At 37.1% G+C, this 17,572-nt stretch overlaps 1 protein-coding gene across 1 annotated transcript; it reads right to left on the bottom strand.

Annotated features, from left to right (window-relative positions):
* Positions 1-10,759: 10,759 nt before the first annotated feature.
* LOC131809461 (olfactory receptor 5D14-like) lies at positions 10,760-16,355 on the bottom strand. The gene is given in 5 exon segments (XM_059136611.1): positions 10,760-11,218; positions 11,220-11,284; positions 11,287-11,379; positions 11,382-11,738; positions 16,331-16,355. Coding segments are annotated over 5 exon segments (999 nt in total).
* Positions 16,356-17,572: the final 1,217 nt, after the last annotated feature.

Raw genomic sequence — 17,572 nt, 5'->3', positions numbered from 1 at the left:
GATGGTTTCTGCTTGTCAGAATCTGAATTGGTCCTGAAAACAAAATTATTAAGGAGAGTGAGGATATGAGAAGTTTGCTTAGCTACCCGTAGCAAGAGTAGAAAAGGAAGCAAAATATCTTTTCACAGTTTCTCTGTGCTATGTGTTTATTATGCAAGGTATGCTAAAGGTTTTATTTTTTTAAAGATTTTATTTATATGTTTGACAAAGAGAGAGAGAGAGAGAGAGATCACAAGTGGGAAGCAGGCTCCCTGCTGAAAAAAGAGCCTCATGTGGGGCTCAATCCTAGGACCCTGATATCATGATCTGAGCTGAAGGCAGAGGCCTAACCCACTGAGCCACCCAGGTGCCCCCTTTTAAAACATGAAAATCATTTTTAAAATTTTCTTTAAGTAAAAAAGCAATACAATTACTGACTTAAAAATTTGTAAGTTCTCAACTGTAATGTTTAACATTTACAAAGAAGAATATGAGATAAAGGGATTTGTGGTTATTTTAAATCAAATCTTCCTATAGCACATTTAGCTGTCCTTGAACATTATAAATTCATAAATGGTATGGCTAGCATAATATGATGATTGATTCTGCTGGTCCTAAAAACAGTACAAAAATGACAAATTTCCAAACAAATTAATTTTTTGTCATAGGTTCATACTGTGACATGAAGAATAAACACTCTCTTTGACCTTGACTGCAGGAACTTCTTGCAAGGCACGTCTCCAAAGGCAAGGGAAACAAAAGCAAAGATAAACTATTGGGCCTTCATCAAGATAAAAAGCTTCTGCACAGCAAAGGAAATTGTCAACAAAACTAAAAGGGAACTTGCAGAATTGGAGAAGATATTTGCAAATGGCATAACACATAAAAGGCTGGTATCCAAGATCTATAAAAAACTTCTCAAACTCAACACCCCCCCCAAAAAAAATAATTCAGTCAAGAAATGGGCAGAAGACATGAACAGACACTTCTCCAAAGAAGATAGACAAATGGCTAGCAGACACATGAAAAAATGCTCCACAGCACTTGCCATCATGAAAATACAAATCAAAGCCACAATGAGATACCACCTTACACCAGATAGTGAAAAGAAGGGACACATGTACCCCAATGTTTATAGTATCGATGTCCACAATAGTCAAACTGTGGAAGGAGCTGAGATGTCCATATCAGCTGATGATTTTATATATATATATCATAAGATGTGGTTTATATATACAATGGAAAATTATGCAGCAATCAAAAAGGATGAGTACTGACCATTTGCATTGATATGGATGGGACTGGAGGGGATTATGCTAAATGAAATAAGTCAAGCAGAGAAAGACAATTAGTTTCACTCATATGTGGGATATAAGAAATAGCACAGAGGACCATAGGGAAGGGAATGAAAACTGAATGTGAAGAAATCAGAGAAAGAGAGAGAGAAACCATGAGAGACTCTGGACTCCAGGAAACAAACTGAGGGTTGTAGAAAGGAGGGTGGGGAGATGGGGTAACTGGGTGATGGCCATTAAGGAGGGCAAGTGATCTGATGAGCACTGGGTATTAAGCAACTAATGAATTGTTGAACACTACACCAAAAACTAATGATGGACTATATGTTGGCTAATTAAACTTAAATTTAAAAAAATATATAAGAATAAACACCCCTAACAATTTATATTTGTGCCTTTACTTTTCATTTCATATAACACTTTAATCTTTTTCTTTCTGACTCAGTAAATCTGATATCCAAAATAAATCTTAATCAGTTTTTCCAGAGTAATCCTCTCAACTGCTGGGCTCCTGTCAATCCTTCTGCATTGCTTGATGAATAATAAAATTAGAATAGATGATAAATATAATAATGTCTACTTCCTTATTCTAGAGATGACAAAACAGAAGCTGGAGAAAACTTGACTTTTCCTAAGACATGTAAATAAGGATCAGTCTACACATCTGTGACTAGAGCCCTGATTGGAATCCCAGCCATGTGTCCATCCCTCCACATCAGACTCTGACTGATGTTCTAATAAATAAAATCTTAAAAAAAAAAAATACGGGGCACCTGGGTGGCTCAGTGGGTTAAAGCCTCTGCCTTCGGCTCAGGTCATGATCTCAGGGTCCTGGGATCGAGCCCCACAGGGGCTCTCTGCTCAGCAGGGAGCCTGCTCTCCGCCCCCCCCTCTGTCTGCCTCTCTGCCTACTTGTGATCTCTGTCTGTCAAATATATAAATAAAATCTTAAAAAAAAAAGAAGTTATTTTAAACCAATGTTACATTTAATGTGATGCTCCTGGTACCCCAAATGCTATTATTAAATTGTTGGTAAAAATATCCTGTATCACTGAATTCAATAATCCAATAAACATAAGAGCTGTAATCTTCTTACCTATTTTTCCCCCATTTTGTTGTAATTTTTGTTTAGACACATGTGTTTCCTGTTTTATAATCTTAATTAAAGCTGGTCCCTTTCAATTTTTTTCACAATAGAGTCTGTTCCAACTCTGCTATTCTCATTTTATTTAAATCTTCTCTATTCTACCTTGCTTATTTATTCAGTAAATTATAGAAACAAGACAATGCACATCCCCAGTTTTCACATTTCTTGTATTCTCCCACAACAGGTACTCTTTGTTCATCTGAGCAAGTCCCTCTAACACAAAACTGTGTGAATAAATGCACTTTCCCTTCCTTGCATGTTTAGATATGTTACTCTTGCAGTGACTAAATATTTCTCAAGAACTGTCTATATCTAAAGGGTAAATTTCCACCTCCCATGTTCTTTTATAGATACCCTACCCTGAAGTTAATATCAATCTGTCTCTAGAATCTTAAAACAAACCTGATGATGGCACATGTAGGGCCTCTCCTGGCTGGAACGGATGGATATATGCTTATATCTGTAGTACAACCTTTGGGATACGAACTCAAGGGATTATGACTTGCCCATTCTCTTGAGGTCATGAAATCCACAATTAAAATTAATCACGTTTCTCTGATGTAATTCTTACAAACCTGGAGAAGCACTGGGAACATTTCAGAGAAAAATCTGTATTTTATTTAATTTATTATTTTTTATAGATTTTTTTTTTTAATGTGTGTGTGAGAGAGAGAGAGAGGGAGAGAAAGCGGACAGGGAGAGTGAGAGAAAGAATCAGATTTCCCAATGAGCTGAAAGCCTGATAAGGGGCTCAATCTCAGGACCCTGAGATCATGACCTGAGCCGAAGGCAGATGCTTAACTGACCAAGCCTGCCAGGCACCCCCAAAATTTATGTTTTAAGATCACTTCCTCAACTTCTGATTATTCCCATACCATCTTACAATTATCAATATTATGGTATTATAAAAATCATCTTTACCAAATACTGAGTGACAACTATATGCTGGGCATGAGCCTCTTTCTACCATCCACTCTAACCTGTTGGGTAAGTGTGAAGATCTATATTTTAGGTCTTTATGATTCATTGAGAATTAAAGCAGATATATTTACAAAGTTAAGTATCAAGTTGAGAAAATGACCTAGCCCCTTTGAAATCTTGTCCTATTCTATTACTTTTTCCTACCTCTGCTTCCTGCAGCTAGTCTGACCTCCTTGCTTTTGTCCCTTGCTTTTTGTTGTTGTTGTTTTAATATTACCCACTCCTTCTCTATGGTCTTTTCTACTCCGCTTTCCTGCACGCTGAAATGCTTTCCCTTAAGTTTTTATTGAAATGTACCTTTTCAGTGAATTCTTCCAGGAACTTAACTATATTCCTGCAGGACTTACTCCATTACCTAATTGAGTGTTTAAATTACTTCACACAGTTCAATTGTATTTTAACCCTTATTTATTTCTTTTATTGTATATTGTTTGGTTCCCCTTACTAAGACAAAACTTCCAGGAAAGCAGAGACCATTCATTGCTTTGCTCACTAATATATTCCAAGCTCCTAGGTGAATGACCAACAAAGTCAGTGCACCATGAATCTTTAATGAATAATAAATATGACTTTCCAAGGGAACTGGAAATAGAGCCAAACTACCAGAACTATGAGGAATTTCACTACAGAGAGGAGATAGTTCACAGAGAATAAGAATGTTTCAGAAGTAATTATTGAAACTGTGCAGTCAAAATAAAACAAAACATAAACCTAAAGAAATGCCCACTCCACTGAACTTCCTATCTCTAGTCAGGTTTATTACAACAAAAATCTTGAAATTTTCAAGATCATGTACTGCATGGTAAAATTTTATATAGATATACCACATCTTTTTTCCCCAAATTTTCATTTAAAATCTAGTTAGTTAACACATAGTGTGCATGTAGTATAATACCGGTTTCAGGAATAGAATTTAGCATTCATCACTTTCATGTAATGTCCAGCGCTCATCATAACAGGTGCTTTCTGTAGTAGCCAACACCCATTTGGCCCATTCCCCACCTACCTCCCTCCATCAACCCCAGTTTGTTCTCTATCATTGAGTGTCTTATGGTTTGCTTCACTCTTTTTTTTTCCTTCCCAGATGTTCAGCTGTTTTGTTTCTTAAACTTCACTTATGAGTAAAAGCATATGGTATTTGTCTTTCTCTGATTGACTTATTTTCCTTAACATAATACACTCTAGCTCCATCCATGTCAATGCAAATGACAAGATTTCATTTTTTTATTTTTTGATTGCTGAGTAATATTACATTGTATATATATATGCTACCTCTTCTTTATCCATTCATCATTTAATGGACATTTGGACTCTTTTCATAGTTTGGTTATTTTTGATAATGCTTCTATAAGCATTGGGGTTCATGTACCGCTTTGGATCTATATTTTTGTGTCCTTTAGATAAATATGCAATAGTGCCGTTGTTGGATTATAGAGTAGTTCTACTTTTAAGTTTTTGAGGAACCTCCATAGTGTTTTCCAGAGTGGCCTCACCAGTTTGCATTCCCACCAACAGCATAGGAGGATTCCTCTTTCTCTGCATCCTTACCAACATCTGTTGTTTCCTGTATTGTTAATTTTAACCATTCTGAGAGGTGTGAGGTACTATCTCATCATGGTTTTGATCTGTATTTCCCTGATGATGAGTCATGTGGAGCATCTTTTCATGTGTCTGTTAATCATCTGTATATCTTCTTTGAAAAAATGTCTACTCATGTTTTCTGGCCATTTCTAAACTAGATTGTTTTATGGATATTGAGTTTGATAAGTACTTTGTAGATTTTTGATACTAATCCTTTGTCAGACATGTCATTTTACAATTATCTTCTCCCATTCCATAGGCTGCCTTCTAGTTTTCTTGATTGAGTCCTTGGCTGTGAAGAAGATCTATCTCGATGAAGTCTCCATAGTTCATTTTAGCTTTTGTTTCCCTTGCCTCCAGCTATGAGTCTAGTAAGAAGTTGAAGAAGTTGCTGTGACTGTGGTCACAGTTTGCTGCCTGTGTTCTCCTCTAGGATTTTAATGGATTCCTGGCACACATTTAGATCTTTAATCCATTTTGAATTTATTTTTGTGTATGGTGTAAGAAAGTGGTCCAGCTTCATTCTTCTGCATACGGCTGTCTATTTTCCCCAACACCACTTATTATTGAAGAGATTGTCCTTTTCTCCATTGGATATTCTTTCCTGCTTTGTTGAAGATTAGTTGACCATAGAGTTATATTTATACCACATCGTCTTCATCCCTTCAATTAATGGACATTTAGGCTCTCTCCATAATTTGGCTATTGTTGATAATGCCGCTATACCTATCGGGGTGCATGCATGCCTTCAAATCAATATTTTTGTATCCTTTGGATAAATACCTAGTAGTGTCATCACTGCATCAAAAAGTAGTTCTATTTTTAACTTTTTGAGGAACCTACATACTGTTTTCCAGAGTGGCTGCACCAGTTTGTATTCCCATCAAGTGTAAGAAGGTTCCCTTTTCTCCGCATCCTTACCAACACCTGACATGGATGAAGTTAGAGGGTATTAGGCTAATCAAAATATCAAAATAAGTCAGCCAGAGAAAGAGAAATACCACATGATTTCATTCATATGTGGAATTTAAGAAACAAAACAGAGGAACACAGTTGGGAGGTAAAAGAAGCAAACCAGGAAACAGACTCTTAACTATAGAGAACAAACAAAGGGTTACTGGGAGGGGCGGTAAATAAGTGGTGGGTGTTCATGAATGCACTTACGATGAGCTCTGGGTAGTCTATTTGAATGTAGAATCACTAAGTTATATACCTGAAACTTACATTACACTGGATGGAAGTGGATTTAAAATAAAAACTTGAAAAAGCATACATTCAGTTTTATTATGCATCTCAATAATTCTGCAGTTGAGGTGATGTTCTCTGCTGTCTAAACCTGCTTGCAAAATTATAACTTGGATATTTCAGGGTGACATTATTTATGGCAGAATGAAAAAGAAGGAAACTTACTTAGGTATATCTGTGGGTGTCCTTTAAAGCCCTATTTATGCCACTATGTTGGTATTTCTTAGAACGATAAAATATCAGATGCTGTTTGTTGAGTACTTCTGTAGTACATTTTCATTAAAAAAAATCACTGAGTAATTTCAGGTCTGCAGAAATAATCTGAGACAATAAAACTTTAAAAAGACTTATCTGTGAAATTTTAAAACTTTAAGTCTTTGGGACACCTGGGTGGCTCAGTCCATTAAGCATCTGTCTTTGGCTCAGGTCATGATCCCAGGGTCTTGGGATAGAGTCCCACATTGGGGAGCCTGCTCCTCCCTCTGCCTGCTGCTCCCTTGCTTGTGAGTGCTCTTTCTTTCTCTGACAAATAAATAAATAAAATCTTAAAAAATTAAGTCTTTTGAAAATAATAAAGGAAACAAAAATGTGAAAATATGTACCCTTGCCAAAATAGCACCTCACAAAAATATATTCTTAAAAATTCCACACACATTTAGCTGTTATAAATAAGTTTCCTTTCTTATGAAAACAGTGTATTATGTAACATTATGTTCCATATCTTATGTAACAGTTCTCTGTGTGTGTGTGCATGCGTTTGTGTGTTCAGGCACATGTGCACCTACATGTATGTGTGTTCAGGTAATCTTGTGCAAAAATTAGACCATTTGTGGAATGTTGCATGTCCCTCATTTGGTTTACTGCTTTGTTTGGTGTCCTTTGACTTGTTCCTGATCCAGCTCTTTAAAAATGATACACCAAGAAATCTTACTAGTTCTAGGTCTCTCTTGTTTCCGTTAGGCAAGAATTCTTCATATGTGGTTCTGATGACTCTCATTGCATCAAATTTCAAAGCACCTGTTAACTGATTGTCTGACTCCTAGTGATTCTCAGTGTGATCTCTGAATTCAGGTAGTGTTAGCTAGATTACTTCATTTTAGCATTTCCCACCAACACTTTGCTTAATGATTTTAATACTTATTGAAGCCATTGCCTTGATCCATAATTTTTATTCAGATTGCAGAGATAGTGATTTTCTAATTCCATCCTATTTTCTATTTATTTTCATTTTTTCTGAATTTCCCCTCATAGACCATTAGGTGACCCCAAAATACAATTCATAAAGGAAAGACAGAATAAATATTTATCTATTTACCAGTTTTAAGAGTAATGCCTTGAATCCCCCAATAACCCTTAATAGTAGTCAATGACGTTTTTTAAAAGTATCTAGATTTTAATTTTTAGGCTTAAACACATTTTATGGCTTTAAATTAATTGCATTCAATATTTATTTGCATGTCAACTATAAGCTAGTTGGAGCCATTTCAAATTGTGTCCTATGTCTCTTTGAAATGATCCAACTAGCTGTTAATACTATTCTTGCTTTCTGGAAAATTAAGTTGTACAACGTTCATTTAATCTCTGCCTCAGATTTCAACTATTTGTCTAAACAAACAAACAAACAAACAAAAAAGCCACCACCACCACCAACAACAAAAAACCAGTTCTGTTTACAAAGCAAATATTTCCTTTCAGAGAAATTTAGGGAATAAGGACACTCATTGCTACTGAGTTGTCATTATTGGTGGTATTATTTAGAAGGGCAAAAGTAAACAAATAAATAAAAATTAAAATTAAGAAGTAGTTTCTATCTAGATTTCTAATTCAAATTAAGATGAAAAGGTTTTTTTTTTTTTTTTTACTTACCTTTCCATACTTTAAAGCTGTAATTTTCCCTCATGCTGATAACTTTTGTTTCAATGGTGTTTTAATAGTTACTTATGTATACTAAAATAAACATCGTATATAGTGGGAAGGTATACTCAAAGTGCTGTCCTTTAGAAAAAATGTTTACACCATTTGATAATGTTTCCAGTATTATAAATAGATTCATTATTATCTGTTTTCAAGTTTTAAATATTTATTTTTACCTTTTTATCTAAATATATGTCTTTTAAGACATGTCCAATATCTAATTTCCTCTAAGTCAAAGCTACAAAGTAAGGGTGCCTGGGTGGCTCAGTGGGTTAAAGCCTCTGCCTTCGGCTGGGGTGATGAGCCTAGAGTCCTGGGATGGAGTCCCCCCCCACACCCCTGTGTCCAGCTCTCTGCTCAGCAGGGAGCCTGCTTCCCTTCTTCTCTCTGCCTGCCTCTCTGCCTACTTGTGATCTCTGTCAAATAAATAAATAAAATCTTAAAAAAAATTAAAAAGCTACAAAGTATATTTCTCAAAGTTTTCTTTCAACTCTTCCTATCTTTATTAATTTTGTTTCCTTTCCCTCTTCTAGAAAAAATATTCTACATCTTGTCTTTATTCCTTTAAGAAAATGAACTGGAGAACATGGAAAATGTCCTTCACAGCAATAAATAGAAAGGTTTCTCTTTCCTCATGACCAGATACTTTTACTGTGACACATAGTTTACTCAGCCACCTTTATGCTGTGTTGCACCCAGTATGTTGTTATTATAAATAATGCTAGTGAGTATATTATTTACACTTTATCTGCTACTCTGTCTTTGGGAATGATTCTTAGAACCATCAATGTTAGAAGAGGATGAGTGTGTATGTAAGGTTGCTTGTAGCTCCTATCACTTGAAACATGTGACTTTCCTGACCCCAATGTATAAAATGTCTATTTCCCTGCAGATTCACTTACCTGATATATCATTAAACTTTAGGATTTCTGTCCTTCTAATAGGTGAGAAGTGATACCTCAAGGCAGATTTCCTTTGTATTTCTATTAGTTTGAGGTTAAAAAAAAATCCTCAAATATTTAAAGGGTATTTTTATTCCTTTTATATAGACTACTTAATTATATTTCATGTCAACTTTCCTTTAAGACTGTCATTTTCTTCTCTACTATATGTGATATAAGTAGTGACTTTTTCCTCATTTTGTCATTTTAATTTCCTTTAAGTTGTTTTGCCAAGAAGTTTTGTATATTCATGTAATCCAAGTTTCAAACTTGCTTTTAGAACTCTCTTTTGGTGTGTGAAATAAAGAAGACATCTAGTTTTATCTTTTTCTTCATATGGTTCTCTATTTGTCCCAATATGACACTGCTTTTAATAATAATGACTTTAAATTTAGCCTTCCTATTACCATTTAATTTTTAAGGTATTTGTTACCAGATATTTGTTCTTGTTTAGTCATTCATATAAACATTAGAACAGAAACTTCAAAATATGATTCTTCAGTACGCCCCAGTAGAACATATATTGCCTTCACCCCAGGCCTAATACATATGAACTAGACTAGATAGTGCTTGTAGAGATTTCCAAACCTGATAATACTGAGAATGCAGCCTTCTGAGTAATCCTATCCAAGCATAATGAAAGAATATTGAAATGACTCTAGAGATTGTCCCAGACAATCTAGGAGAAAATGAACGTCTGTGACCTCTCAGACTAATAGCCTTGATAATACTGTGAAAGGACACTAGATTTGTAGTCCATAGAGTTGAGACCCTTTAATCATAGATCAATCATTTCAGTCATTTCTAGACTAGTTTTTTGAAACTCTGTGTCATTATCTACACAACAGATAGAATTGTCCTTGCCCTGTGTACTTCTCAACACAAGCTGTTTGAAGTGTAAGACCATCCGTTCATAGAATTCATAAAGCCCAAGGATGAAGGTGTCAGAAAAGAATCAGTACCCTCTCCTTTTATCACACAGCATATCCATCTGCATCTCCCCAAAAAGACAGTGCTTTAGGGACTACACACACATAACTTTAAAGACAAGTAACTATGATCTCTCTGATATAAGGAATTTGAGAGGAAGGCAGGAGTCATGGAGGGTAGAGAGGGTAAAAATGAAACGAGATGGACTGGGGGGGAGACAAACCATAAGAAACTCTTAATCTCAGGAAACAAACTGAGGGTTGCTTGGCAGGGGGATGGACAGGGTGACTGAGTTATGGACATTGGGGAGGGTATATGCTATGGTGAGTGCTGTGAATTGTGTAAGACTGATGATTCACAGATCTGTACCCTTGAAGCAAATAATACATTGTACGTTAATTAAAAAAAAGCAAAGCAAGTAACTAGTCTTCATAAAAAGTAACAAATCAGAAAGGCATTTTCTATGGCAAGTTAACATGATCCTTCAGTACCTTTATTCCCCACACAGAATCATCTCTTGGGCTTTGTAATATTTTATGTGTTTGCTTTTAGGCAATTTGAAGAAATAGAAACTTTATGAATCAAAATCCAGAATTACCTTGCATCTTCAGGAGATTTGAGCTTACCAATTCACAATACAGTAACATTAAAATCATTTAAAAAACCTCATGCCAATGTATGCTAAAGGTTTTACAAGCCTCTGTTACCATTGTTCATTGGGATTAAAAACATCTGTTGAGATTAGTTCAGTGGAATGGGACTTTTGGGTCTATTAATTTCTGGAGGGCATCCTTCACATCTTTATTCCTCAGGCTGTAGATCGGAGGATTCAGCATAGGGTTGGCCACTGTGTAAAATACAGAGGCCACTTTGACAGTGTGCCTGGAGTTCTTGGAGTTGGGCACACAGTAGAGAGAAAGGATGGTCCTGTGGAAGATGGTGATGGCGGTCAGGTGGGAGGCACAGGTGGAGAAGGCTTTGCGATGCCCGTTGACAGAGCGGATATTAAGTACAGTCACAAAAATAAAAATGTACGAAGTAAGGATGATCAGTAGTCTACTCACCTCATTGAAAGTGGCAAAGCCCAAAAGCAGCAGATGGAGAATGAGTATGTCGGAGCTCGAGGCAGAAAGGAGAGCAGTATATTCACAGAAAAAATGGTTGATTATGTTATGTCCAGAAAAGTTTAGCTGGAGAGCACAGAGCATAGCAGAGGAGTACCAGGGGACCAAACATACCCCAGAGATATGAGCCAGACACCAGTAAGGCAGAGGGTTACAGACGGCCACAAAGCAGTCATAGGCCATCACTGCCAGCAGGAAGGATTCGGTTACCACAGCGGTGCAGGACAGGAAGTATTGCACATGCAGCTAAAGTAGTAGATGCTTTTATCTGCCATGACCAGTTTCCCAAGCAGCTTGGGAGTCACGATAGAAGAGTAACAAAAATCGACCAAAGCAAGGTGGCTGAGGAAAAAATACATGGGCATGGGGAATTTGGGGTTAATCTTGATGATTACTATCCTCCCAAGATTTCTTACCACAGTGATAATGTACATGATCAGAAACACAAGGAAAAGAGGTATATGAAGTTCTGGGTAATCGGTGAAACCCAGGAGGGCAAAGGTTGTCTCCACACTCAGATTTTTTACCGCCATCACCACAATGCCCTCGAAAGGCGTTGAGGGGGGCAGGGTACAGGAAGAGGTTGTTTCTGTCAAAGAAGCTTTGGAGAGTTAGTGACAAAAGTACATGATGCTTTATGGTACATGCAAACACACACACACACACACACACACACACACACACACACACAAATGGTGGGAGAGACAGAGAGAGAGAGAGAGAGAGAGAGAATGAAGCTAGAGTTATCAGTCTTAGTTTCTCTCATACAGAACATGCCTCATGCAGATCTCCTATGGATATAACTGGGTCTCTGAGCTGAATCTCTGAAATGTCTCTGAATTTCTACTGCATTTTGTGTTTCCTTAGGAAATAATTGCCAGGGGTGCCTGGGTGGCTCAGCCAGTTAAGTGTCGGCTTTCAGCTCAGGCATGGTGTCAGGGTCCTCAAATCAAGTCCCACATTGGTTTCCCTGCTCAGCGGGGATCCTGCTTCTCCCTCCGCCTCTGCCCCTCTCTGTGCTCCTTCTCTCTCTCTTCCTCTCACTGTCTCTCAAACAAGTAAATAAATAAAATCTTAAAAAAAAGAATTACCGTATTGTAGTCCGTACATTCACACATTAGCTAGTGGGGTAACATGTATGTAACTGATAGTGTTTGCATATAAATGCATAAACTAGTGAAAGAGTTTTAAAAAACATGCAATGGTTGCCCCAGAATTTACATTGCTGCGATAACTTGCTTGTATACACAAATCAATAAACTCATTAAGAAGATATGTTTCTAGTCTAAGGCAAAGCAAAATATTAGAGAAATCTAGGAAAATAGCATTACAATCCCCTTTTAACACCTTTTGTTTAGTAAAGGCTACTTCTCTCGCTGAATGGATTAGCTCCTGAGGGGTTTAGAAGGACAATGCTTCCTTTTGATTTCTGAACAGAGGTTTATTAGGTTTACACCCGAAGGCTTCGTTTCCCTTAGAGCCCAGACATTATGTATATAAGTCTGTGGTTCCCAAGATTTATTAGGTAGGAATCTCTTAAAACCAACTCATTTGTGAAAGTTTAAATGCCAGTTTCAAGTGCATTTAAAGAGGATGTGAATAAATATCCATTTCCAGCTGTTAAGTTCATTCTATTCTTTGTAAAATGGCTGGAAATAGACTTAAAGCTGAGTATTTCCATGAGGATTAACCTTTCTTTAATATTGTTGGGATCACAATTGGATAGCATTTACTGTGACTTAACATGAAAAGTAAAATAAAAGAAGACCTTAGTTACCATATCAGGAAAATAATAATCCCACAGTTTCATAGAAAACCTGAATAAACTTACCTACTACAGAGAAACAGGCCACCACCCTCCTGTTTCTCTATAAGCTGAGTATGACTGGGCCACCAAGGCTGTTGTACCAAACACTTTAGCCCTAGGGACTCAAACTCTGGAGAATCACAAGCAACTCATTCCTCACAAGCATCAAAACAGGTAATTAAGGAAAATGCCAGGTGTCATGTACAATTTTTAATGATTAAAATTTCCTCAAAATTACGTGGAAAAATTGCAGCTTCAAATTGACTACCAGGCTTTGGTGGCAGGTAATTAAAATGCCCTCTGGATGAATAAAACCAAGGTGAGGTATTATTTTCCTAATCCTGCCTCATCTACACCAAAATTCAGTGGACTCCTTGATTTTGCAGGGCACATACACTAATTTTAGACAAGTTACAAAAAAGCTACCCAAAAGTCTTTCCATTTTGAGTACATCCCAGATCAAGAGAAAATTCTATTAAGTTCAGTCCTCCATGCCAGCTGCTGCACTATTTGGGTCATATGACCCAGCATATGTAATTGTCACTGATGTATATTTGCAAATAACAAATTCTGTAGAATTTTGGATGAGACTTTATAGTGAATTACAAATCAGACTTTTGGGATTTTAAAACAAAGCATTGACTCCTTTTGCAAATAAGTATTCACCTTCTTAAAAAGAGCTTCTGGTCTGTTCAAGGACCCTGATAGAGACTGAATAATCTGACAATAGGCTACCAAGTTACCATGAAGTCCACACCCATAATCACAAACTGGATGTTGTCTGACTCACCAACACATAACATAACAGCACTCCTGTTCCTGAAGACAGAAGTGAATGCAGGAGCAAGTGATCCAGATACCTACAGTCCAGGATTGCTTTCTCCTTCAAAGCTTTGAGCTTGTAGCCTCATGACATATTCCCTATTGATGAGGGAGCAGGAGGCTGGCTGAGGACAAAGCAAAAGCTGGCGCCTTGCACCCCCTCTTCACCCTTTCCCCTCCATAAGTGTAGCATCCCTCAGGCAGCCCTGACTGCCATGAACAATAAGCAAATAGTTAACTTGCAGAGCTCACAATCCTGCTAGACAGGAGTCTCCCTTGGCTTACAAATGTCCTAAATCTCACTAACAAAGACGACTGATAGCAGGATTGTGAGACTCCACCAAAAAGTCTCCCAAAGATCTTAATGTTAATGGCTGGTCTAAAGACAACATTGATCCAGCAGCAAGGGCAAGGCCTCCAGCAGGCCTGGAACATCCTGGCACCTTGTAGGCCCTCTTTAGCATATGAAAACTCCACTGAAACCTCCCTTCCCCTCACCTTCCCCCAACAGCAGGGTACATAACCTGCCATCCCTCACAACCCGGGGCAGCAGCTCTTCCTGCCCACGGGTCCTGTCCCCGTGCTTTAATAAACCACCATTTTGCACCAAAGATGTCTCAAGAATTCTTTCTTGGTCATCGGCTCCGGACCTCAGCCCACCAAACCTCACCTAGGTTCTAGAACTTCATCACTATGACAACCCAAATATGGAAGAAAATGCTGGACCTTATTTTCAGACGATTCTACACAGCACGCTGGCAACACACACACACACATATACATATACGTATACATATACATATACATATACACACACACCATTATAGCTCTATAATCCTGCCCTGGGGTGTTCCTGAAAAACAGCATTGAAGGAAAATTCATCTAATATTTAAAAATTCAAAAAGTATGCCTGGAACACTGGAATAGTTTTTTTTTTTTTTTTTTTTAAATACTTGATTATGGGCTAGCTTTGTTGTCGATACTTGATAGGGATAGAAGAATCACCTCCAAAATGAGTTATGTGCATTAAATCTGAAACCAGGAAACATTGCTATTTCTCCAATAATTTGTGGGACCCAGAACTGGAGGGTGCAGGGTGGGAATGAAAGTGGCTCTTCTACGTATTATCCTTAATGATCCACCTGCTAACCCTCTATTTCCAGTAAGAAACCATGAGCCTCGGTAGTTTAGAAGAATAATGTTTCTACTAGGGAACACAGTGATGGATCCATGAAGCTGGAAGTGTGACTTCTTTAACCCCCTCCAAAAATAATAAAATAATAATAATAATCAAATAAAAAATGCAGTGGGAATGATGGCAAGTAGGTTCTGGAGTAGAGGCATGGAGATGCCTTACAGCTTCTGCTTCCAGTCTTTACACACTGTACTGAGATCACCGTATAAGGAAGCCAGTGTAACCTACCAGGAGATGAGAGACTCTAGAGAAACTGAGGCACTCCAACCAGGTCAGCACCAAGTCACCCAACAAAAGAGTGACTTCATTTACAGTTTTAAGCCCCAGCAGAGCTCCCAAGTGATTGCAGCCACATGACGAGCCAAAGTGAGACTGGCAGAAGAATCCTGCAGTCAGGGGCACTTTGATTTCAGCTCAGGTTATGATCCTAGGGTCTAGGATCAAGCCTCACATTAAGGCTTGATTCTCTCTCTTTCTAGAGAGAGAGAATGGCATGTGGTTTATAACACAAGAGAGAACAATAGAATCCCTCACGTTTTGTCCACTAAACAGACCCCTAAACAATTTCTACCTTTTCTACCCTTTTTCTCATCTCACAGCTTGTTCTCAACATCAGCCAAGGTTTTTCTTTTAAAATTTTTGTTAGACCAAATCACTCTTGTAAACCCCTGTGGTGTTTCCCCATTTCACACAAAATAAAAGCCAAAGCTCTTAAAATGTACTACAAAGCTCTGCTTGATCATGTTTCCTGTCTTTCTGACTTCCTATCCTGCTGTTCTTCACCTGGCTCACTCTTGCAGGAAATTTGTCTGCAAAGATTTAAATGATTCAGATGAATTTTAAAAGGAGAGTATATTAGACGCTCAAGAATGATGAAAACTTTATTTCTTTAAGTGTTGCATATATTCACAGAAGTGTGCTCGTTATAAAGTTTGTGCAGTTAATAAAATTTCATAATTAAAATCTTTCATTTAACATGATCAAAATGATTTTAATAATTATTCAAATTGTTGTCAATGGAAGAAAAGAGAAACAAGTTCATTCTATAGGCACTCTATGGACTCCACACACAGATGTGAGTCCACACCAACTGAACTTCATTTAAAATCTGTTGGTTAAAGTCTTGCTACCCAGAGTCTGGTCCAATGCCTAGGATCACCAACATCAGTTGGCTGTCTATTAGAAATGGAGAATCTTGGTCCCTCACATGCCCGCTGCATCCAAATCAGCACTTGATAGCATCTCAGATAATTTGTGTGAATAATAAAGTTTGAAAATCACTGGTTTTGATACTTTTGGTTTAATGGGAATTCTGGTGATTTGGCTAGATATTCCACTAAATTAAAAATAAATAAGTGAATAAACTCACATATATTTTCTGCCTTTCTCTTCATGGTTGCTGATCACCTGTTTTCCTCTTTTATTCACAAACAACTTAAGTCCAAAGATAATTCACCCTTTCTCCATTCACAAGCCAAAGTACCACAACATATGTAATAAATCAATTAGTTCTGAAGGGTAATGATTGATAATGGTTACTTTGTCATAAAGGTCTTAGAAGAGGAAGTATATATATTTTGTATCCTTTATAAACACAATACCACACAGACATGGAGAAAGAGAATCACAGTTCTCCTTGGTAGAATTAAAACAGAAAGTTGTTTCATTTCCCAGAGTGAACAAAACTTGAGTTGCATTATCAGGAAAGTGTGCAATATAGTATATTAGTAATTGGTCAGAATAATATGGTAAAGTTATATGGAATCTCTGATTTTATAACTGAGGAAAATTAGAAGTAGGATACTTATTTATTTTTTACAATTATTTACTTTCGCATGTAAGACAAAGGTTTGTGTTACTTTTACAGCATAAGATGAAGTTAAAAAGTCATATTTAAGATAAACACACTTGTTCTTGGAGATGTGATTATCATTCAATTACAGTAACAATGTTGCATATCTATACTGTGCATATCCTAGGAACCTTGTGTGATACAAATAATGATTAGCAAGAAAGAAGCAGAGAACATTTTGATTTTTTTTTCAAAATTCAATCAGTGCGTTAAGACCAACAAATGAATAATTAATTTTTTAAAATTTTTATTTGTTTGAGAGAGTGAGGAAGAGAAAAAGAGAGCAGGAATCAAGCCAGGGAGGAGCAGAGGGAGAGGGAGAGGAAAAGGGAGAAGCAGATGCCCTGCTGAGCAGGGAGCCTGACAGGGGGCTGGATGCCAGGACCCTGAGATCATGACCTGAGCTGAAGGCCAGGGCTTAACCCACTGAGCCACCCATTATTCAGGTGGCCCTGAATAATCAATTTTAGAGAACATTTTAGTCAAAATAGTTATAACCATTCCATATTTGTCTGGTAGATGAAGCTATGCCAGCAGGTAAAATGTGTAATTAACTAAAGATTAACCTTTAAAAGCAAAAGTGGAATTATACAAACTATGCTTGAAATGTATTACAATATTCACTCTATTAGTAAATAGCATTTACAAAATCAGTTTTGACACACCAGGTTGTGAGACATGTGAGATAAATAACTGATTTTTTTTTTTAAAGATTTTGTTAACTTATTTGACAGAGAGAGATAACAAGTAGGAAGAGCA

This window comes from Mustela lutreola, chromosome 1 (assembly GCF_030435805.1).
Source record: "Mustela lutreola isolate mMusLut2 chromosome 1, mMusLut2.pri, whole genome shotgun sequence".
In the NCBI taxonomy this organism is placed as follows: Eukaryota; Metazoa; Chordata; class Mammalia; order Carnivora; family Mustelidae; genus Mustela; species Mustela lutreola.
This window is presented reverse-complemented; position numbering and strand designations above follow the sequence as displayed.